Source organism: Hyaena hyaena, unplaced genomic scaffold (genome assembly GCF_003009895.1).
Source record: "Hyaena hyaena isolate Hyena2069 unplaced genomic scaffold, ASM300989v1 scaffold_352, whole genome shotgun sequence".
NCBI classification, from domain to species: domain Eukaryota; kingdom Metazoa; phylum Chordata; class Mammalia; order Carnivora; family Hyaenidae; genus Hyaena; species Hyaena hyaena.
The window spans coordinates 1,587,347-1,609,645 of NW_024080984.1; the positions used below are offsets into that span (position 1 = coordinate 1,587,347).

General features: G+C 39.6%; 1 protein-coding gene across 6 annotated transcripts in view; it reads left to right on the forward strand.

The window, feature by feature from the left end:
- The first annotated feature begins 8,516 nt into the window (after positions 1-8,516).
- The window catches only part of KCNC2 (potassium voltage-gated channel subfamily C member 2), a 193,704-nt gene continuing 179,921 nt past the window's right edge, over positions 8,517-22,299 (forward strand). For 5 of the 6 annotated variants that reach the window (XM_039249906.1, XM_039249909.1, XM_039249911.1 and 2 more), the window contains exons 1-2: positions 9,268-9,336; positions 10,435-11,143. In XM_039249906.1, the coding sequence (XP_039105837.1) occupies positions 10,454-11,143 (690 nt within the window). In that variant the 5' untranslated portion in view covers positions 9,268-9,336; positions 10,435-10,453. Of the gene's footprint in view, positions 8,559-9,267; positions 9,337-10,434; positions 11,144-22,299 lie in introns of those variants that run through there. The other variant, XM_039249907.1, reaches the window with a different exon arrangement.

The window sequence follows — 22,299 nt, forward strand, 5'->3', positions numbered from 1 at the left end:
TAAGAAGCAGGCTGAGAAGCTTCCTTCTATTTAGGAAGAATTTTTCTTTTTATTTTTAAACTATAGATGACTAAAGTAGAACAGGATATTAACTGAAAAATAGTGTCATTAAATTAATTTAGAAATTAGGAGGACATTGATCTATAAACCCCAGAATACCTATCAAAAAACTTTTAGGTTTGCAGACTTTTTGGATGTCATGGGTTTTGTAATTATCCAAGGAAATACCACATTTAGAATTCTTAAGAAAAGGAAGCAGAGATGAAAGCATTAGAATTATATTATGAATGAATCAGATTGAAACCTCAGGAATCCAATAAAATAAGAATCCTATACCTAAAATTCTAGTTATAGAAACTCAGACTCATAAAGAATAATTTCTTCTATATTGCCTGCAATATTCAATAAAGTTCAATACAAATATTATTGAAAAAGACAACTTCTGCAGGCAACACACCTGGTTTCAAATCTTCAGTTACTAGGGGCTTGATTTCAGGCAATTAAAGTAACTTCTATGTACATGCTCTTATCTATAAAATGCAAATGATCATAGTACAAATACTAAAGCACAGTTGTGAGAATTAAATGGAAGAATACATGGAAATCATTATCACAGAACCTGGTAGATGGTAGGTACAAATAATGATAACCAGGGGCACGAGTTGCCGTGTAATCACCACTGCAATTCTTTTATCAACATCATCATCTTCTTTATTATTATTGTCACTGAGCATTGGAAACCAGACACTAAACTGGACATTGGGGGATATAATTGTGGTCAAAACAGAGTTGATTCCAATTCTCACAGTCTAGTATGGAAGAAAAACAATTGAAATAGTGATTATAAGTCTGGTTTCTCAGTGCTCTGATGGTGGAAATAAAGAGTGCTATGTACACACACAGAATACTGGGTGCACAGAGTACCATATATTTTAGTGCATCAAGGAGACCTTTGAGGAAGTAATCATGTTTAAACTGAGGTCTGAAGGTTGAGTAGCAGTTAACATGTGAGGAGGAGTCAGAGGGTCCCAGAAAACCAAACCAAACCAAACCAAACCAAACCAAACCAGCATGTGGGAATGTCTCCAGCCAGTTTAAGGAAGATAAAGCATTGGGAAGAAGTGGACAGGGACCTTTTAAGGAATTTGGATTCACTGTAAGTGCGAGAGATATCAACTGACAGTAATCAATCAAAACAGGAAGGACACCTGAAATATCTTTATTCTCTGAAAGACCATTTGGACTGTAGCATGCAGAATAGATTTTGTGGCATCATACTGATGACAAGGAACTCTGTTACAAAGCTGTGGATACCTTGCAAGGTAAGAGATGTTGACTGCTTGGACAATTAAGAAAGGAAAAAAGTGAACAGACTTGAAAGATACTTAGGAGAAAGACCTTTCTGAACTTGGTAACAGAATTGACTTTGGATGTAAGATAGAAAAAGGACTGAGCCATAAATGTTTTCCAGATTTTTAGCTTGAGTATATTGTGTCACTCAAAGATTTCAGGAAGAGTTGGAGAAGGCTGAATTGGGGATTGAAGTGGTGGGTGATGAGTTTAGTTCTCGGCATTCTGTTTGCTCTGCCTTTGGAACAATTTAATTAGAGTCTTCAAATACACTTCTTAACTTGCTTCTACTACCTAATATATATATTTGGTCTTTGCCTAAAAGGCGTTAAAACAATCTATTGAAATTATTAGTAATAAAAGCAGGACGTATTGTCTTTAGGGTTAAGGAGAAATGTGTATTGTGAATATTCTTTTGGCTTACATTTCATTAATAAATTGTATCACCCATCACAGTAATGAAATGAAACCAACCAATGCTGCTCTTAAATCAATTTAACTGAATGTTCAAATTTAATTCCGGCAATAAAAAAATTCAAGACACTCAGAGAATACTGGATTTTTAAAAAGATTATGTATTTAAATATAGCCTTGAAATAGATGTTTTCTCTTAACAGAAATTCAAAAAGTGTTTTATAGATCTTGAAAACAATTAATTGTGTGTTTTGGTGAGTGGTTTAACATTTTAAGAGGTTGATTTTATCATGGTAATCCATATTGTAGTTTTATATTATTTTTAATTTCTGTCTCCCAAATTGCATGGTATTGTCTCCCATCCCATAGTTCTTTTTCTTTAAAAAGTAAATAAAAATAAAATTAAAAAGTAGGTTTCCACAGTCTGGTTAAAGGAGAAGAATTTCAGGAATGTTTTCCTCTGTCTGTATCCTCTTTAGAACTGCTCCTTTGCCCTCACTGTTATTTTTACTTCCCTCAATTCTGTTTGAAACCTGCATACAGTAGCTTTTCAGAACCTTTTTTGCTCTTCCACCTGTCTAGATGTTTTCCTAATAATGAAGCTGAACTGGTGTGCCTGTATCTGCTTTAGTTTTATTGCTAGTCTCTTTCAGCTTCCTTATTCCTTGAGCTCTTACTTTTATTTCCTAGGGAAACCATCCTGATTATTTCCAATCTTTCACAGAACAATATTTGTGACTCCTAGTTTCCATTCTTTTCCTTTTGTATCAAAGAAATATAGAGTCCTTTTCAAATATCTACTTTACTTACCTGTTGTGATTATACATTTATCACACACTGTTTATTTAACAGAAAGAGGAGATACAGATCTGAGATATTTTGATAATGGGTTTTCAATTCACTAAACAATTGGTATCTTTCAAGTTTATTTATTTTTTTGTCATGTCTATAACCTATTTCCTATTCAAATCATGGTTCTACATATATTCAAATCATGGCTTTGCCATTTACTCTCTGGGACACAGCCATTGGAATTAAACACCTGTGGGTTTGAATGTTACCAGCTATCTCTTATTAGCTGTGTGATATTGGGTAAGTTATTGTAAAATTTCAGAGTCTTAGTCTCATTAGTATAATGCTGGTAAAATCAGAGGCTGAGGATCAAATGAGTTATATCTAAAACTCGTGGCATTTTTATTTTGTGCTTGAGTACTTGAGAAAGTTTTGACTATTGCAATTACTAATAATTCTTTTTCCTTAACCACTCTAACAATCCCTTGCCTAATATGAAGAACATGAGTATTTCAACACTTGCTTATTAGACTTATTGTAATGAATAATACAATTTTATATATATATATAACTTATCTTTTAATAAATATTAGCTCTCTTCCTGACCCATCCCTCCTTGATATATTCTTCAGATGCAATGTTCAGCTAATGTCTTGTCATATTTTTTATAAACATTTACTCCAATATAGCTTCCCATGGACATTTCTCGAAGCATAGAATGCTTTTTAAAAACAGATTTCCAATTGCAGAAATTGGTGCAGAACAAATTAACTGAATCAGAATCTCAGGGTGGAGACTTTTGCATTTTAAAAAGCTTCTCAGGGGAGTCTGATGCACTTCAAAGCATAGAGTTCTCCTAAGGCTGGGGAGTTACAAAGAAAATGTAAAGAGAGTGAATCTATAAATGTACATAATGTGGTAGAGTAAGTCATACATGTATGAAATAATTAGCAATCAAAGGCAGGAAAGTACTAAAAATACAGATTATAAAATTTTAATGAAATGTCTTATCTAGCATCCGTGTCCTATTGAGGAATAGGAACAGTAGAAAGTAAAGTGCACTTTATTGATATCTGCCAATAATTTAACCCTAGTGGAATGGTAGAGCAGTCATCCTAGGAAAAAACTACTGCATCTTACCCCTAGGTAAGTTACTATGACTTCAAGTTGTGTGGTGTGAATAATGGGGTGCTCCATTTACTAAAGTTATCTGTCTCTCTCTCTCTCTCTCTCCCTACCTAATCTATCATTATCATTTATCTATTATAATCATCTAATAAAATTAATGGCTGGCGCAGACGACTATGACCCAGAATTTTTCATAACAAGAAGGCTATTTTCAACCTTTCCTTTTAATGCTCATCAGTAAACAGCAGCCTATATTCGTGGAAAAATTTTCCCTTCCTTCAATTTAAAATGTCTGTTCTCAGCACTCTTGCACATTAATTTTCTAAGTATACAGTAAGCTCAAATGAGCTAACTGTCTATGCCATTTTGCTGGTTATTTATGCAGAGACTCTGGCTCTTGACAAGTGATGCAAAAATATATAAATATTTCTTGCAAATCAAATGACCAAGTTGTAAAATTAGTAATCATGAATTCTTCAAATATACATCCATCTTATCATAATTGTCACAAATAACTATTCTGGGTGGTAAAAAAATTATGTATTGCATAAAAAAGGTCATTATAAGATGGTCTATATATTTTTAAAGTTTATTTATTTATTTTGAGAGAAAGAGCAAAAGGAGGGGAGGGACAGAGAGTAAAGGAGACAAAGAATCCTAAGCAGGTTCCATGCTGTCAGCACGGAGCCCAATGAGAGGCTTGAACTCATGAACAGTAAGATCATGACCTGAGCCAAAATCAAGATTTGGATGTTTAACTGACTGAGCTTCCCAGGCACCCCAGTACATATATTTTTAAGCTAAAGCAATTTGATAAGGATGCAGACTTATTGCAAAAATTCTAGCATTTTGCTTTCATTACATCTCTATGGTATTTGACCTAGTTTTGACCTCAGTACAAAGTAGGATGGTACAAAAGATAGGAGTTGGAATTATAAGAGGGTATGGTTATGGTCCTGCTTCTGTCCGTTATTAATTATGTTATTTTGGTGTGAGACTTCTTTATTTGACAATAAAAGCTACCAAAAGTAGATTGCTAAAATGTGCCAGAGACTTTCTTATGTGTTTATTGCCCTTATATCATTTAATCCTCAAATTTACTATAGTGTCATCCTCTCCATTCTATAGAAGAAGAAATTGAGGTTCAAGGAGTTGTGCAATTTTCTCTAGGTCAGACATCTAGTGAGTAACACTCAGAACATGAACTCCATTTTCCCTGCCTCCATGGTCAGTGGAATTAACCACTGTGAAATACTGCCTCTCAAAAATTTATGAAATGAGGAAAATAGATGTCATATATTGATTTTCTTTTAGACTTCACAATACATGATATAAATGTTATTCTTAAGAGGGCAGATAAGTAAGCTCATATTTTTTTATTTTTCAGATAAAGGGAGCTTAGATGAGGATGGATCCGTTTGGTAAAAAAACGATGCCAAAACCTAGTAGCCTAGCTACTGTCTTTTTGAAGCTCATAATTTTGTGGGGCTGTGCCTTTGGGCTAAGTTCAGTTGGACAGTTCTTCTGGACACATGCATAAGAGCAAGGCAGTTCTGCTTCTGGGAATTAGCTGTGAATCATTTAGGGGCAGAGATAAGAAGTTTTAGCTGTCGAGGGGCATTTTATTTTCTTTAGGTATTTATCCTTGCTTTATTGCATCCTCTGACTTGTTTCCTAATGTTCCCTTTGTATCAAAGGTGTGTGTATGTGTGTGTGTGCATGTGTGTGTGTATGTGTGAGAGAGAGAGAGAGAGAGAGAAAGAGAAAGGAGAGAGAGAGAGAGAGAGAGAGAAAGGGAGACTGGTATTTATGCCTCTCATCATCAAGCAGTCCAGCCAAGGCTTATTCTCATAGCACTAGAGTAGGGTTCCAAAAAAGAGAGAGGGCAGAAGGATACAAGACCTTTTGAAACTAAGGCTTTAAGCTGGTACATCACTCCCACTTCATTGTGTTCGCCAAGGCAAGCTACAAAGCCAGTACAGATTTAGGGGCTGGAGAAACAGAGCTGATAGGAGCAGATGCACACCACATTACAAGGTGGTCTATCTACAGGGCCGGGTGGGGAATTGTGGCCATTTCTTAATCTGCAGAGGCATTTTGCTGATGAATATATTGTTTTTTTTTTTTAATGTTTTATTTTATTTCTAGGAGAGAGAGAGAGACAGCGTGAGCAGGAGAGGGTCAGAGAGAGAGGGAGTCACAGACTCTGAAACAGGCTCAGGCTCTGAGCTGGCAGTCAGCACAGAGCCTGACGCAGGGCTCGAACCCACAAACCGTGAGATCATGACCTAAGCGAAAGTCAGACGCTTAACCGACTAAGCCACCCAGGCGCACCGAATATATTGCTTTTTGAAGGTGACTAATATTTTAAAAATTCTTATATAAACTTTATAAGAGTTAATTTGTTCAACAGTTAAACTTTTATGAGTATGTCATTGTGACAGTCACAGTGTGGCTTAATGAGATCAAGCCACATTTCTGGTGGTGATGCAATGCTCAGTTTCCATAGCCTTCTGTGATGCTGACTCAAGGATGTAAAGGAAACAGCATTTCAGTTGCTTCCCCGCCAGGGGTAATATCCATATGGTCTTTTAAATCCTTGCTCCACACAGACCAACAAAGGGAACCACAACTGCTTTTTCCACGTCAGTTTTCCATTGCCATCTTTCAAATATTTGCTTTCTTTCCACTTTTATCTGTCTTTTATGGAAGCATCAGGGAGTTAGTTAGCTAGAGGGGTTTTCTGTTCTTTCCTGTCTTATATAATGAAGACTGAATATTTGTTTTAGGATCTTCCCCTCTTATGTTGACCAGAAAAAAAAAACAAAACTGTATTTCACTCACTGCTTTATTTATCAATTCTCCACTGAAAATGTACATCTCGTCCTTTCATCTTTCCATATTTCTTATTTTCAAACTTATCTGAAATGTTCTCTAATTTCACATCTAATACTTTACGAATCACAAGAAAAGTCTGAGTTTTTCTAAAAGATGATCCTTTTGTCAGTGTGATTATTTCTAGATAGCTTATATAAACTTAGACACAAATGGGTTCATTAGACCTTTGTTTTCTCATTTCCCCTCCATGATTCCTTTGCATTATTTGCCCCCCTTCCTTTGGTTTCTCTATAGATCCCTCATAATACAAATTTAATTTTGTCAAGCTGAAGGCTTTCATTATTGATTTCTGCCATCTATATGAGTTATCTTTCTGGAAGTCTTGTAATTTAATGTGAATATTTCCTCCATTTAAATTAAAAGGAGTAGTTTATGTAAAACATTTTGCACATAGTAAGATCTCAGTAAATGTTATCTATTATCATAAATGCTTCTGCTACTACACTTACTATTGCTAATTTATTTTAAAGCAAACCATATGTCTTTTTCTCCCTATTGAATTTACATTAAACTATATAAGGAACCATCTAGACAATATGAGAACACATGTTATAATTTGAATATAATTTTTCTTTGGAAATTTACTGGCAGCTGAAATTTACTATCACTGTTATTTTAACAAATGCCTCAGTGATTGATAATAGTGGTAAACTAGAATTGCTCCCTCAGCATTTAAGCTTTACACTTTTGAGTGTGAGTTTGTGTTAGTAAAGCAAATTTGTTGTCACAAGGCTGGGTCCATATAGCTGTTCGTTATTATTACACTTCTACTGTCATCCTGTTAGTAAATTTCTTACATATGTATACATGCCATATTTTCTTGCATTAGATTAGACATCGATAACCTTCCAGACACCTTTTAATTCTCTACTTTGTTTAATCATCTATTGTCAAAATGGATAGGTGTTTTCTTAAGGAACTATTTATATTTAACTGCCTATCTTGCAGTTCTGTATATTTTGAAAACTTTTTTATTAGTAATTCATAATTCTTGTACGTTCCAAATCACAGTGTCAATATCAGTATCTGGTTTTTGAGAGACTTCATCCTACATACAACCTGGTATTTTACCTACTCCATGGACTTCAATCCTTTTAAGCTATACCTGTGGAATAGTCTCTCTCTCTCTCTCTCTCTCTCTCTCTCTCTCTGTCAATATACACGCAGACTCACACTCTGTTTGGTAGTATGAACTGATATGTTTTGAATTGTATCCCGGCAGTGTCCCCTTCAAAAAGAAAGGAAGGAAAGAAGAAGGAAGGAAGGGAGGAAGGGAGGGAAGAGGAGAGGGATGAAGGAAGGAGGAAAGAAAGAAAGAAAGAACAAAAGAAAGAGAGAGAGAAAGAAAGAAAGAAAGGTAGATAGATGTGGGAGTCCCAGCCTCCAGTACTTGAGAACGTGACCTTATTTTGGAGATAGGGTCTTTAATGATGAAGCCATTAAGGTGGGCCTTATTCCGCTATAACAAGTGTTCTTATATAAAAGGGATATTTGAACAGACACAGACTTGTATAAAAGGGAGAATGATGTGAAGAGACACAACGGTAAGATGGCCATCTGCAAACCTAAAAGAGAGGCCTGGAATAGGTCCAATCCTCGCCGCCCTCAGTAGGAGACCGCACCTTAATGTCTACCTTCTACCTGCAGAGCTTTGAGGTAACATATTTCTACTGTTCCAACAGTCCAGTTTGTGGTATGGCAGCCCTAGCAAACTACACGAGGCCCAATAAAATTTGAGAGAGGAACTGAGCAATTAGATAATTCCTTTGGTACTCGGATATCTGTAGCTCCCACTGTAGCTTCTGATAAAGAAACCTGAATTTTCACTTGCTAGAGCATTATGTTCCTGGAACAAACTTTTTAAACTTGTTTTGTTTTATATAACCATGATGTGGTGACTGGAGACCTACATTTGACTGGAAAGAGCAAGCCAGAGCCATGTGGAAGACGCGAGAAACAAGACTCCCTTGTCACCTGTAAGTAGACCTCTCTCTCCTATCAGCTGTCATTAAGGAAAAAAAAAATGGAATTGGTCTTAGAGATGCTCTGTCACTTGTTGGGAGGGGTGGGGCAGTGGGAAGAGAAAGGGTGCGGAGCGTGGGGTGTAAATAAGGCAGGCAGAAGCTCCAGAGAGGGTGGGGATAGAGCTTCACGGAAGAAAAATATATGAACCTGGTTGGTACAAGAGAGCTTCCCCAGACCCACCCACCCACCCACCCTTTGCTGAGCTCTGTGCTCGGGCGCTGGTGGTTGAAGGCGGGCGGCGCGGAAGGGACCGCTCTGGCCGCGGCTGCTTTCGGGGGAGAAACCAAACGCGCAGGTCCAGGTCGGGGCCGGGGGGCTTCCCCTGCGGGAGGGTGAGCTCTGCAGACCCGCGGCCGGCTCCGCCGCGGCCACGGCCAGCCGCGGGGCCCGCTCCGGGCGGGGTCGCGGAGCGCCGGCTGCACCCGCCCCGAGCCCCATGGTTCGCCCAGCCCCGCGCGATGGTGAGTCCGGGCGCCGCGGCCGGCGCGGGGCGAGCCCGCCGCTCGCGGCATGAAGGCGGGGAGCGCGGCCGGCAGCCGGCGGGGGCTGGCTCCGCGACCCCAGCGCCCGGAGGCGCGGCCCAGCCACCTGCACCCGGAACGCGCCAACAAGTAGTTTCTCGTTGGAGAAGGGCTGCTCGGCTGGGTGTCAGGACTCAGCCCGGCTGCGCGGAGACGCTCGTCCACTCGGAAGCCAGAGCAGAACCACTTTTCTGTGGGTGTCGTTAAGGTATCTGGGGGCGCGAGGGAAGGGGGGCGATCGGCCGGGAAGGGCATGCTGACCCTGCGGGCGGGCAGGAACGTGGAGGTGAAGCCCTGGGGCGACGTGGCTGGGAGACTGGAAACGGGCGCTGTGAGCTCAGGGATCCAGGGGGTGTGCCTCCAGCGGCTTTCCCCAGGGCCTCGCCCCTCCTAGAAAGCAGCCCCCACCCCCACCCCCCGGGCGTTTGTTTTCCTTGGGAAGGGGGGTGGGGTGGGACGCGTTGGTCAGTCGTACTCTCAAAAATGGATCCTAGTTAGTGCTTTCCTTTCCCAAGTAATAATATCACAACAACAACAACAATGTGAAAAGGAAATTGGATCAGGAAATTAGTCACAGGTCTCCTTGGTGAAAGGCAACAGCAGGGAGATTTTTGTGCTTTGACTTCTGCGTTCAGGTTTTTTTTTTTTTTTTTTTTTTTTGCCTGGTCGGTGGGGGAGAGTGGAGGTGACCCGAGAACCAGGCGCGCGAAGGGCACTCCCTGAGTGCCGGGACGCTGCGAGCCGTCCAGAGGACCGGGGGTAGGCGCGTAATGGGGGCCCCCCGCCCCGTCCGGGGCTCTCACCCAACACAGCCAAGTTGTTTCCGCAGGGAAAACTCCTAGTCCGAGAGAGCCGCCTCCAGGTCCGGGGTAGGGGCGGAGAGAGGGTCTACGAGAATTGAAGAGAGGGGCCAGGGAGGAGGGGGGAAGGTTTAGGAGGGCTCTGGACCGAGAAGAGCGGTGGGGGTTGTTTGTGGGAGGGGACGCAGAGGAGGGAGGCGAAGGGTGGGAAGATGAGGTGGGAGAGATCGGAGGAAGGAGAGAAAGGTGGGAGGCCGGGAAGAAGGTGTCCTGGAAGGTCAGGGAAGCTGGCGCGACCTCCCGAGTTTTCTGGAAGCCTGGGGAAGGTGTGTTGCCGGAGGCGGGGTCGGGGCTGGGCACGCGTTTCCTCCTGGGAGGGTCGTTCCCCCCTCGCCGCTCTCCAGCCCCGCGTCCTGGGACTCGTGCTCGGAGTGGGGGGAGGGGGGTCACCGCGCGGCTCTGACGGCCGCGATCTTTAACTGGGCGCTGTGTTCGCCTCCCCCCAGTCATGTCTGAGCCACAGAGATGGGCAAGATCGAGAACAACGAGAGGGTGATCCTCAATGTCGGGGGCACCCGGCACGAGACCTACCGCAGCACCCTCAAGACCCTGCCCGGGACGCGCCTGGCCCTCCTCGCCGCCTCGGAGCCCCCGGGCGACTGCCTGACGGCGGCGGGCGACACGCTGCAGCCGTCGCCCCCTTCGCTGTCGCCGCCGCCGCGACCGCCCCCACGGTCCCCCGGGCCGGGCGGCTGCTTCGAGGGCGGCGCGGGCAACTGCAGTCCCCGCGGCGGCGGCGGCGGCCGCGACCACCCCGGGGGCGGCCGCGAGTTCTTCTTCGACCGGCACCCGGGCGTCTTCGCCTACGTGCTCAACTACTACCGCACCGGCAAGCTGCACTGCCCCGCCGACGTGTGCGGGCCGCTCTTCGAGGAGGAGCTGGCCTTCTGGGGCATCGACGAGACGGACGTGGAGCCCTGCTGCTGGATGACCTACCGGCAGCACCGCGACGCCGAGGAGGCGCTCGACATCTTCGAGACCCCCGACCTCATCGGCGGCGACCCGGGCGACGACGAGGACCTGGCGGCCAAGAGGCTGGGCATCGAGGACGCCGCGGGCCTGGGGGGCCCCGACGGCAAGTCCGGCCGCTGGAGGAGGCTGCAGCCCCGCATGTGGGCCCTTTTCGAGGACCCCTACTCGTCCAGAGCCGCCAGGGTAAGGCCAGAACCGCCCCCTCCCCCCGCTCCTCCAGCTCCTTTCCCAACGCTTCTCTCCTCCACCGGGGGCCTCTGGGGTGCGGGAGGGGCTGGGAGGGAGAGGGAACGGGGCTCCCTAAGGGCGAGGTTAGAAGCCCGTCCGATGCAAGGTAAATTCAGGGACCCCGGCCGCCCTCCTCCCGCCCTCTCCGTCCTTCACCCTCTCAGCTCCAAGTGAGACTTCCTTTAGCAGACGGGAACGGAAGGGCAAAGGTCGACCTCTCTGTGCCAGTCTCTGGAACCTTGTCCTGAAACTGGTATCGAGCTTCATCTGCATTCTTGTTTTTTTTTCTCCCCTGACTCTTTTGTCCCAACTTTCCCTCCAGTTTGGATGTTTCTTCAGGCCTTCTGGGCATCGCGGTTTGACATTCTCAGTGAGTCCTGACACTCCATAGCTGACTCATTCAGAGCAGTGACTCCAAGTAGGGATCTAATCGAAAGACAGAGAAGGGAAAATGGAATACACCTGTGTGGCTGGGTGGGGAGAGGGTGTGCCAGGGGGCCGTTTTGTGAAGAGCCCCTCCTGAGTGCTGTTTGGGCCTGTCTCCTTCCAAGGGGGAAGAATGATGAATTGCTTGTCCCTGTGAGTTGACCAGAGAGCCCACCTGCACATTGAAATTGGGAGCCTGGTCCTTTCCCCCTTGGGCTGTGTCTCTGTTTTCTTACAGGTTGGCTATGAATTGGTCACTTTGGTGATGCTAGTGTAGTCAGATTGTCTAAATCTGGACAGTTTAGATCGTTGCAAACTTTATTTTACTCTTCAGATTGTGAGTCCATCCTCCATTTTTTTTTTCCTTTTCAGTTTCTAGCTTGAATGACAGTTTAAATTTAGTCCTTGACACTCCCAATTAATTTTGCAGACTCCCATGAAGGGACTATAAAAGTAACCAATACACTGTTTCTCCAGTGTAAAGGGAATAAAAGAAATATAAATAACCAAAAAATTATACAGTATGTGAATGGTTTTTAATTATACGTGAGCACGGAGGACTGTATTTAGTAAAACCTTCGCAACTGTGCGTGTCTGGTTTGCTTCTGACACTGGGAAAAAATACCCCCAAGGCAGCTTCACTTGGGCTCCATCCTCATTATTGTCTTCTGTATGTCAGAAGTCTCTGCATCTGAGATAATGCGCAACTGTCTATCTAATAACTTGCCAGAAGATATGCTTCTGATACCACTGTAGAAGTCTGAGGATATGTTTTGTTTTCAGTTTGAAATAGAATATGAATGAGACAATTTTAAGCATTGCTCTTCTTTTGAATCTGGCATTTAAATGCTTACATAAATTTTAGTATGTCCACATTATCATATTTGAATATGGAATTAATAACTTCAACTTTGAAATCTTCCTGTTCAGACCATCCTATAAGTTCAGCAAGAGTTGGATTTCAAAACAAGAACAAAAACAAGTGCATATTTACTTAAATTAAGTCAAAGACTCCATGACCATTACATCTCTGTGGTTTTTTTTTGTTCTGTTCTGTTTTGTTTTTTTGTTTTTTTATTCCAGCTGAGTGCCCCAGTGCTCTTTCCGCTTGGTGGCTAAAAAGATCATCTGAATTTGTTTTCAGCCTCCATCATGTGATTTTTTTCCCCCCAGATTGTGTGCTATAAGAAAGACAGAATGTTTTATTATCTTTCCCCATGATAATATAATAGATTTTATTGTGGGCTAGTTTGTGTAGCAAAAACTTTAAGATGGTATTTCATTTGTCTTATTGCTATGGAAATTGATTTTATTGATTATTGGTCAAAGCTTGAAAACAGTTTAAAAAAACTTCCTAAGATTTCATTGTAACAGTAGTAAGGGTTTGACATGTATCTATTTTTGGTGAGGAAAGAACACAGATATATTAGAGATTAACACAAGGTCAAAGAGCCATCAGAATCAGAATCAGCTGATAATCACAGATCTGGAAAATTTCCTTGAGGTCACTTCATGAAAACCCTGTATTTTATAGATGAGGAAAATGAAGACTGCAGATGCTAAGTGATGGCCAAGGTCATACAGCAAGTTAATAGCAGATCCAAAATTATGCTGGAGGTCTCCTGACATCCTTCCCAGGCCCTTTTTACCACAACCACTGATTATAAGTGACTGGCTTATGAAATCTCTGGAGAACGTGTTGCTCTTGAGATTTAATGCAGGATAAGACACTAGAATTCTAACTTTGAAAGGTCATCTATGACCTTTGGTAAAGGTCTTTGGTGGAGTTTTTACCCTGGACCACCCAACATTAGTGTGAAAATATGGGAGTTGAATGAACTTCTTGAACCTGTTTGAACTTCTCATGTTTATTGACCATTTGACATGAAATGTTTTGCTTTCTTTCAGATTGGCTAACATTGGTGGGGCTTGTCTTCAGGGAAATCCCTTTTCAAGTTATTGGGGGTTGCCTGAAAAAAAACATACTCAAAAGTCACCATTTTACTAAAATGTGATATAATATTTTAAAAAAAAAACCTTTAAAAAATTTTTTTATTTATTTTTGAGAGAGAAATAGATACAGTGTGAGCAGAGGAGGGTCAGAGAGAGAGGGAGTCACAGAATCCGAAGACAGCCTCCAGGCTCTGAGCTAGCTGTCAGCACAGAGACAGCCTCCAGGCTCTGAGCTAGCTGTCAGCACAGAGCCTGATGCGGGCCTCGAACCCATGAACCATGAGATCATGACCTGAGCCGAAGTCGGATGCTTAACTGACTGTGCCACCCAGGCGCCCCGTGATTTAATATTTTTATATGAACCCTTTTAGTTCAGATGATGGCCTGACTTAATGTTATCTGACTAGTTTGATAAATAGAATTACATTGGGAGGTCACAGGATGAAATTAATATTTTGCATGGACATGATTCTAGGAGACATAAGTCAATTATCAAGTGGTTTGCTTCAGCTGTGGTCTTACTGCCACAAATCTCATTCTTAATAGAAGTTAAGTATTTGACTTTTATAAACTCTCTTTACTTTTTTTACATTAGTTCATCTTTTATTGATATGCTTGAGATGAACAATTTTAACTGCCTGAATTCCTATTTCAATTTGTTATACTTGTCATCATCATCTTTATCTTTTCCCAATATTGAGGAGATGGGCTCAATTGTATAATAGATATGTTTTATTTCTAACTTTTATGATCTAAAGTGCCAGAATGAAACCACAGTGATAGGAACTGGATAATTAGTTGAATTTTGTAACATTGTATTCTTGCCTTTTGTTTTGGCTGGCATTTCTCCCTCCTCTATTGCTATAAATTTATGATGTAAATACATATTCAAAAGGTCAAAATTTTTCAGGTTCACTTGGTAAAAAAATGTTTATATTTTATACATAAGTGAGTTTGTAAGAATAGTATTCCAAAATAGAAATTTACAAAAAATCAAATATAAGTTGTCATGGAAACCTGTTCTGAAAAAAATGAGATCAGGAAAGAAAAAGAGATTATTCTGTTGATGCCATGGAGCAATATTTACAAATAGCAAAAATCAAGGATGCATAGATGTATTTGTGAAAATGTTATGCTTTGTATATTCCCAATTGAATATATAAGTTTAAGAGAAATGAAGGGTGTATGTGCTTTCTTCTGAAAACATTGTATCATGGTAAGTGGACAGGTGCCAGGCCGAAATTCTTTGGTCGAACTTGTAGAGTTTTTAGAAGTTAAAAAAAAATAAGGTCAACATACCAGAATCAAAATATTTTAAATAATTTGTTTCTAGCATTAAAGAGCTGAAAGCAGTTATAAGTTTCTCCTCTCTCTTTATTTTGCTAATTTTGAGGAGAGAGAGTAAAGGCATTTGAATGAGGTTCTACTTTATGGCATGGTTCTTCCTTGGTGACTGGTTGATCATTGGTTAGCTGATAGGGCATTTTGTTTTGCTTTTACCTTTAAAGTGCATAGAAAGAATAACTGCCATGGAACCACATTTAAGATGTTGGCTTTTTGGTCTTTGGGTCTAGATCATTTCATATATGTTCTCCAGGTTTTATCTAATATATCATCCTGAATCATACAGGGGCTATGATAGTGAATCCATCATTTTTTAGATTTTGAAAATGCTCACTTAATTAGCATTTTAAATTGGTTTAGTTTCACAGATTTATTAAAATATACTCCTTGAAACTATTAAAATTTAAATGTCAATATATAGAATTGGATTCAGAATTGTACATACTGAATTTACTTTTTATGGATTATTTTTTCCTCTTTCTCAAATCATAAATAAAATAGGAAAGAAGTGATCTAAATAACTGTTTCCTAGCTTTAAGTGTAACACTTAAGTTAAAAAATTATAATAAGGTATGGACTATTTGAGTCTCATATTAAGATACTTAAAGAAAAAAGTATTAATTTTTCTCTTGTAAGTATTGCTGAAGTTTAAAGTATTATTGGCCAAATATAGCTTGTTTATAAAAAATTATTGTGAATTATTATAATTTTTAGAATATTTAGTTAGTGAATATTGGTTATGCAGTCACTCAACTATGTCAGCTACTGGGAATACATGGAGAAGATATAGTTTTTTGCCTTCAGTAAGCTCACCACGCTATTTATAATAAAACATTTCCTAAAAACATTATCTATTAAATTAAGAAGTGCAAAAAAAATTCCAGAGTTATTACAGATGAGTTTTCCTCAAAAAAAAAAAGGAAATATTGCCTGACACATTCAGGAAGATATTTTATTTAGAAATGATGGTATTGAGTATTGTTAGTCTTTATTTTATTATGAAAGTGTTATCTTGGTTTTTCTGTTTATAAAGTGATTTATTGGCTCTGTCTTTGCAATATTTTTGGACAATGTGATGAAGGGTGTACTTATACAAAACAACCAAATTATTTAGGGTGTGGCCAAGTGTCTTCATCCTTTCCATTTTAATTAAAAGCCATGGCCCACTATATGATAATACTAATCCAAACTTAAGACCCCTGAAAAAAGTCTGCTGTAATAGTCTGGTGTTTTTGCATTTGCTCATATAAACATCCAAGTGTCTTTTGACTCTTTCCAGACGACTAATTGTGCAGCTCACAAATTAATTAACTTTATGCTTATATTCTGAGTATTGGATAGGTTCAGAGAATACCTAATTCAATACATCATTAAAACAATCAAGTAAGTTCTTCCTTCCTGAAATTATTATTGCACTATATGCTTAACCTGGATTTAAATTAAAAAAAAAAGAATCAAATAAATTCAACAGAAAATTGTATTTTCAGTTGTATATTTGATCACAAACTAGGTGATTTAATTCATTGCTGAGTGTTACGCGTCCCAAAGGTGAATGTAGTTGGACAGATTAGGTATGACTTTATTCTGTGATATTTTGCTAAGAGCTCATTTGTAGACTTGAGTTGACAAAACTAATGCAAGTCAAGGAAATTCTTCTCTGTTGAGAACCTTATTTTCAAAGCAGGTGAGAACAAGGAATATGTAGCCTTATATAGAAATATGCAGGTCAACCTTTCCCATTTGATGATGTATATCATTATCATTTATTTTTACTACTACAAAAAATGCAGTTTCAGGTCTCATATTTTTTGAACTTCTGAGTCATATCCTTTTATTATGGCAACCTTTAAAAGTATGTCTAAATGAAATAGTAAAGGGCATGAAAGGACTGATAAAAGACAAGCAGTGATCTCCAGAAGGAAATACGTAGTGGCAACATAGCCTAAACAATAACCATCAATATATTATCAAACTTAATCCATTTCTTTTTGTTTTTTGTTTTTTTTTTTTAATTTTTTTTTTTAATGTTTTATTTATTTCTAGGAGAGAGAGAGAGACAGCGTGAGCAGGGGAGGGTCAGAGAGAGAGGGAGTCACAGACTGAAACAGGCTCCAGGCTCTGAGCTGGCAGTCAGCACAGAGCCTGACGCGGGGCTCGAACCCACGAACCGCGAGATCATGACCCAAGCGAAAGTCGGACGCTTAACAGACTAAGCCACTCAGGCGCCCCAATCCATTTCTTTTTGAAGTATGAAGGACTCATTTTCAGTATGAAGGACATAATTTCAGGCTTTTTTTCAAAAAGCAGTTTCTCTCATATAAATGTATATGAATAGATAATGCCGCTTTTATTTTCTTATAGGTTGAAGGGTGATGATTAATTTTAATGTCAAAGAGTCAGTATTTTCACAGAAAGTGACTAAAGTGTGGGTGCTTAGGAGGAGGAGAGTGCAGGAGTAGAGAATATACGGAAGCAGCATTGGAAAACTGCCTGGGTAGAATATATAAGACCCACGCACTAACCAGCTAGATTTCACAACCAGCTGTGTGACCTTGGAGAATTTACTTCATCTTCTTGAGTCTTGATTTCCTTTGACTTATTCTGGATGACACATTGGACTAGCTATATCCAAACTTCTTTCCAGCTTTTAGACTTTGAGGTTTGGAGGAAAAGTAAGACACTGATTGCTAAAAACCCCTGGGAGTGGGGCGGGGGAGGAACAAAATGTCTGCCCTCATTGTGATTGTACTCTAAGGACCATTACACTAATGAGGTAAACCAGTATTGATTTTTTTTTTGTTTGTTTTTTCACATTTATAACTTTCTGCCCTTTTTTCCCCTACAGCTGTTGGGTAGCTGCTGCTCTGGTTACCATAGAAACAGGTTAGCTCCTAGCTTCCTGTTTCCATTGAAAACAGCTTTCCCTCAACCACATATTGATCTCAGGAAATCATTTTGCTGTGGCTCTGTCATGAAGCCCATAAAGATGATTGGCTCCGTCATTTCCTAAATCTAAGATTCAGTGCAGGTGTATATCCATCCACCACAAGGATAACTGATTAGATAATCTGTTTTATTTCCATTTGAAAAGTGTCTTGTCAAAGACGCCATCCTTTTCCCTTTCCTGTATCTTATACAGGAGGAAAAGTCCTACTCACTTGAGGATTTACACACATGCCTAACACATTTAAGTGTTTACAAAATAATGTCAAATTATTTAGTTCTAATCTCTTTCATAACTCATTTTATCAGAATAGACATAGAGAATAGTATGCTGTCTAGCACACTTCAAATAAATTTAAATTTTAATGTACTTCCTAATGAAGAATAATTTAAAGGTAAATATATATGTATTATATAGTGTTCACTATTTCTCTTTTGGGAAGATAGTTTTTCTGTTTCAAGATATACATGTTTACATAAAAAGAGGAGACATTCATTGTCGTTAACATAGATACATACTCAGGGAATAGGTTTATAAAATTTTTATATGGTTAAGCAGTGAAAGAGTTTTGTAGAAATGTGGCTTAAAGTTTTGATTTGAGAATATTAGTGAGTGTGTGTGTGTGTGTGCGTGCGCGTGTGTGTATGTATTATACATATATATCCAAAATACATGCTCTTTGAATGAGGTTGATTACTGGTGTATATGACAGACTTCTGGTGTTCATGAGACAGAATTGGAAGGACACTGGTAATCATCTGGCATAACTGCCTCAATTCATGGAAGAGGCAGCTACCTTGTTCATAGCAATGGCTAGCTTGCGACAGTAGCAAGGCTAGAATTTAGACCTGCTGCCTTATGTTTCTCTTCCCATTCAATCTCACTTGCTTCATCTGGACTGTGTTTAACATTAGAAGTGCAATCTATAGCTCTTAGGGAGCAGCAAGCATGTTAGGAATAGTATGGGTAGGGTCTGCCCTCTTCCCTATTCTGTTGCTCAGAAGAAGTTGATACTGTCTTAGGTATTCACTTTATTTCCAGACCCTCCTCCAGATGCAGCCTTTCATTGCTGCCTTCTCTCCCAATTCTACATCTTACTGCTCCGCTACCTCCTATTATTTCCCTTTATCTCTTTGTGCATGTGTGCCTTTTATGGTTTTCTACTCTTGCTTGATTGATTGTCTTTGGAATTTGTCAGTGCAAACCTAGTTCACCGTATCAGTAATGATTAATATATTTTATAAAGCATTGTCTTCTCACATGTAGCTAACCAGATTATGGTGGCTTACACAAGATAACTGGTGACTTAGTGGAGTGAAAGATTTGGAGCTCTTGTTAAGATCTGCAAATGAGATAGGATGTTGTTGTGAGGCCAGTAAATACAGGGCAGAAAAGCTTTTCCTTTAGCCTTTCTTCAGTGGATAGTTTGTCAAAGGTGGTGTTTACCAGATGGTGATGAAATGTAGAACAGCATTCAAATTTTGGGGGTGTTTGAGAGAATGAATTTTACATGAACCAAAACAGAAGAACTTGGGCCAAAATGTTGCTGGTAGTATTGGGAAAAAGATATTTTAAATAATTTCTGCAGTCAGTTGACTGGCCTTCTCCTTTGAAAGTTCATAATAACTAAGGACATCTTTGTAATCTGACATTTCCTTAGTGTTCCATGTATTAAGAAAATTCTTTGTAGACACCTCAGTAATGTCTTCTTTGCTTTCTGAAGACCCTGGTGATTTGCTATCAGCTCTTAGAGTTTTGCTATTCTTTATGTATCTTACAACATTGCTGACATCTCTGAAAATTGAAGCAAAGGTCAATATAGCCTTTCTTGGCTGGTGTTTTGTGATTTCGTCTCAGCAATGGAAGGTATTTTTTTCCTTTGAGATGTCTCTACAGAGAGTTCCAGAGATGAAAATATGCCACTTTTTGGGCTTACTTTACACCAATACTTTGTCCAGAATTTTTAAGTTGTTCACTAAATGATAAAATATAAATACATTTTTAAATAAAATAGTGATTTAAGTAATTTTGTCAATATATCCAAGTGATATTGTTAATTCTAAATTTAAGACAACATGTTTAAGCAAAAACTGTTTGGACCAATATGAAGTTATTTTTGTGAGTAACTTGTTAGATTGGGTTCAATGAAAACAGCAGAAATTGTTAAGAATTTATGTAAAATTTGTATCCGCATTTTCAACTTATACAATACAATAGAAATTCAAATATAGGGTTGCTTAATTTGATATTTTTATGTTTATTGATTTAGGGTAAAATGCTATTTGCTAAAAGGGAATATTGTGTAATAATTGTATTGAAGACAATAGCGAAGTAATCATAGCAAGAATTAACTTCCTTACTATTTTCATGTATTAATGTGGTTAAAATTAATTAAATTTATATTTGGGAAAACAGAACAGTACAATTATTACAGTTTGATTTATCATTTGAATTGTCCTGCTTCTCTCTTGAGGTAAGCGATGAGAAGGCCATTGTGAACGTTTCTAAAATATCTTTAATGAAATCTGTCTTTCATATAAATTGAGTAGGAAGTGGACAGAATAGAGCCTTAGCTGGCCTTTTTTTGGGCAAAGAGAATATAAAGTGCAATAGTTTAAGCTATTAGAACTTTATGATCAGGCCTGAGTGAATGTATCACAGTCATATAAAAGTTGAAGGATTATTATATCTGTATCATGATTGATAAATATTTGTGAGCTTATGCTTAATTTCCCAGTTCATAATGGTGTTGATAGTGCTTTGATATTTAGAGTACAATGCCAGGGGTATAAAATTCAAGAAAGTTAATGAAATCAAGCATATTTTAATGCATTAATAGGCTTCAACTACATTCAAAATTGATTAGTTTTAATGCAAAAACAGCATTCTTTAACTGTCTGAATTCCTTCTGTGACTGTGCTGTTCAGTTTTTAGTTGTAATGTGCCTCGTCTCTGTTCTTTAGTTTTTTTTTAACCAAGTATTGGTTTTCAGAATCTGTTCTCTCTTCTATTTATTATCAATCATTGACTTAATTCATCTCTGACTTCTCTATCTTAAATGGTTTCTTGGTAACATTATTTCTGAGTAGTTGACTTTGTGCTTCAGCCCTGAGTTTCTTTATCAACAGCCTTTTGTGTTTCTTCCCCTTTGGTTGTATTGATTGGCTGATGAAACAGCATGTTGTCACCAGGTGTTATTACATTTCTCTCCTAGCTAAACAAACTGGAAGAGAACCAAGCACCAAAGATGAAAGCTTTAAAATGCTTTTGAATCCCTCAGCTGACAATTATTGAGCTTCAACTACTGGCAAGGACTAGTTTGTACTGAGATGCAAGATGTGTTAAAATTTGACGTTTTCCTTTAAGACACTTGTATTCTGTTGAAAAAGAAGACTTGCACATCCATAGTTATGACACAATACATTAAACACTGTAATAGAGACATTAGTATAGAATGAACACACAAACTGGGGATGGGTCCACTTTCCTCTACAGAGGACATGACGTTTTAGTTAACTTCCAAAAGATAAGTGTTTTCCAGTAACCAAGAGGAACGCCAACAGAGTAGTGTGCAAACATGGAGGAATGCCATGCCATGGGGTAATAGAAAGACCAGAGGGCAGGAGAAGAGGCTTGAGAGGTAAGGAAGATTGAAACTGGAAGTGAAAGGATCTGGGCTTATAAAGGAGATTTCCTGATAAGATGTGAGATGCCCAGTCCAGGGCAAGACTGAACACTATTATTTGGAAAACACAATGTATCCCAAAACAGCGGTTCTGAATCTTAGACATGCCTAGAAATAATGTAAGATGATGGCTAGATTTTGCTCCTCGGGTTTCACTTCAGACATTTGAATTCAGTAGTAGGATTTGGATAAGATTTGTATCAGGTGATCATCTTTGGGGTTGCGGTTGGCTCCTAGCCCAGTACATGCCAGTACTTTGATGTGACCATTGCAAGAGCAAATACAATTTAACAGTGAGTTAGGACAATAATCATGCTTAGACCATTATTCCCTAAAGTGCATTTTATAGATCTGCAGTTCTCCAGGATATTAACAGGGGTTGTTCCTCAAAAGAGTTTCATGGACAGATGAATTTGGAAGCCAGCTTAATACTTTTTAAAAAGTTTTATTTATTTTTGAGAGAGTGACAGAGCAAGTGGGGGAGGGGCAGAGAGAGAGGGAGACAGAATCTGAAGGAGGCTCCAGGCCTATCAGCACAGACCCTGACATGGGGCTCCAACTCACAAGCCTTGAGACCATGACCTGAACTGAAGAGAGATGCTCAACCAACTGAGCCACCCAGGTGCCCCTGGAAGCCAGTTTAAAACGAAGGTAACTAGAGGCGCCTGGGTGACTCAGTCAGTTAAGTGGCCGAATTCAGCTCAGGTTCTCATGATCTCACGGTTCGTGGGTTCGAGCCCCGCATTGGGCTCTGTGCTG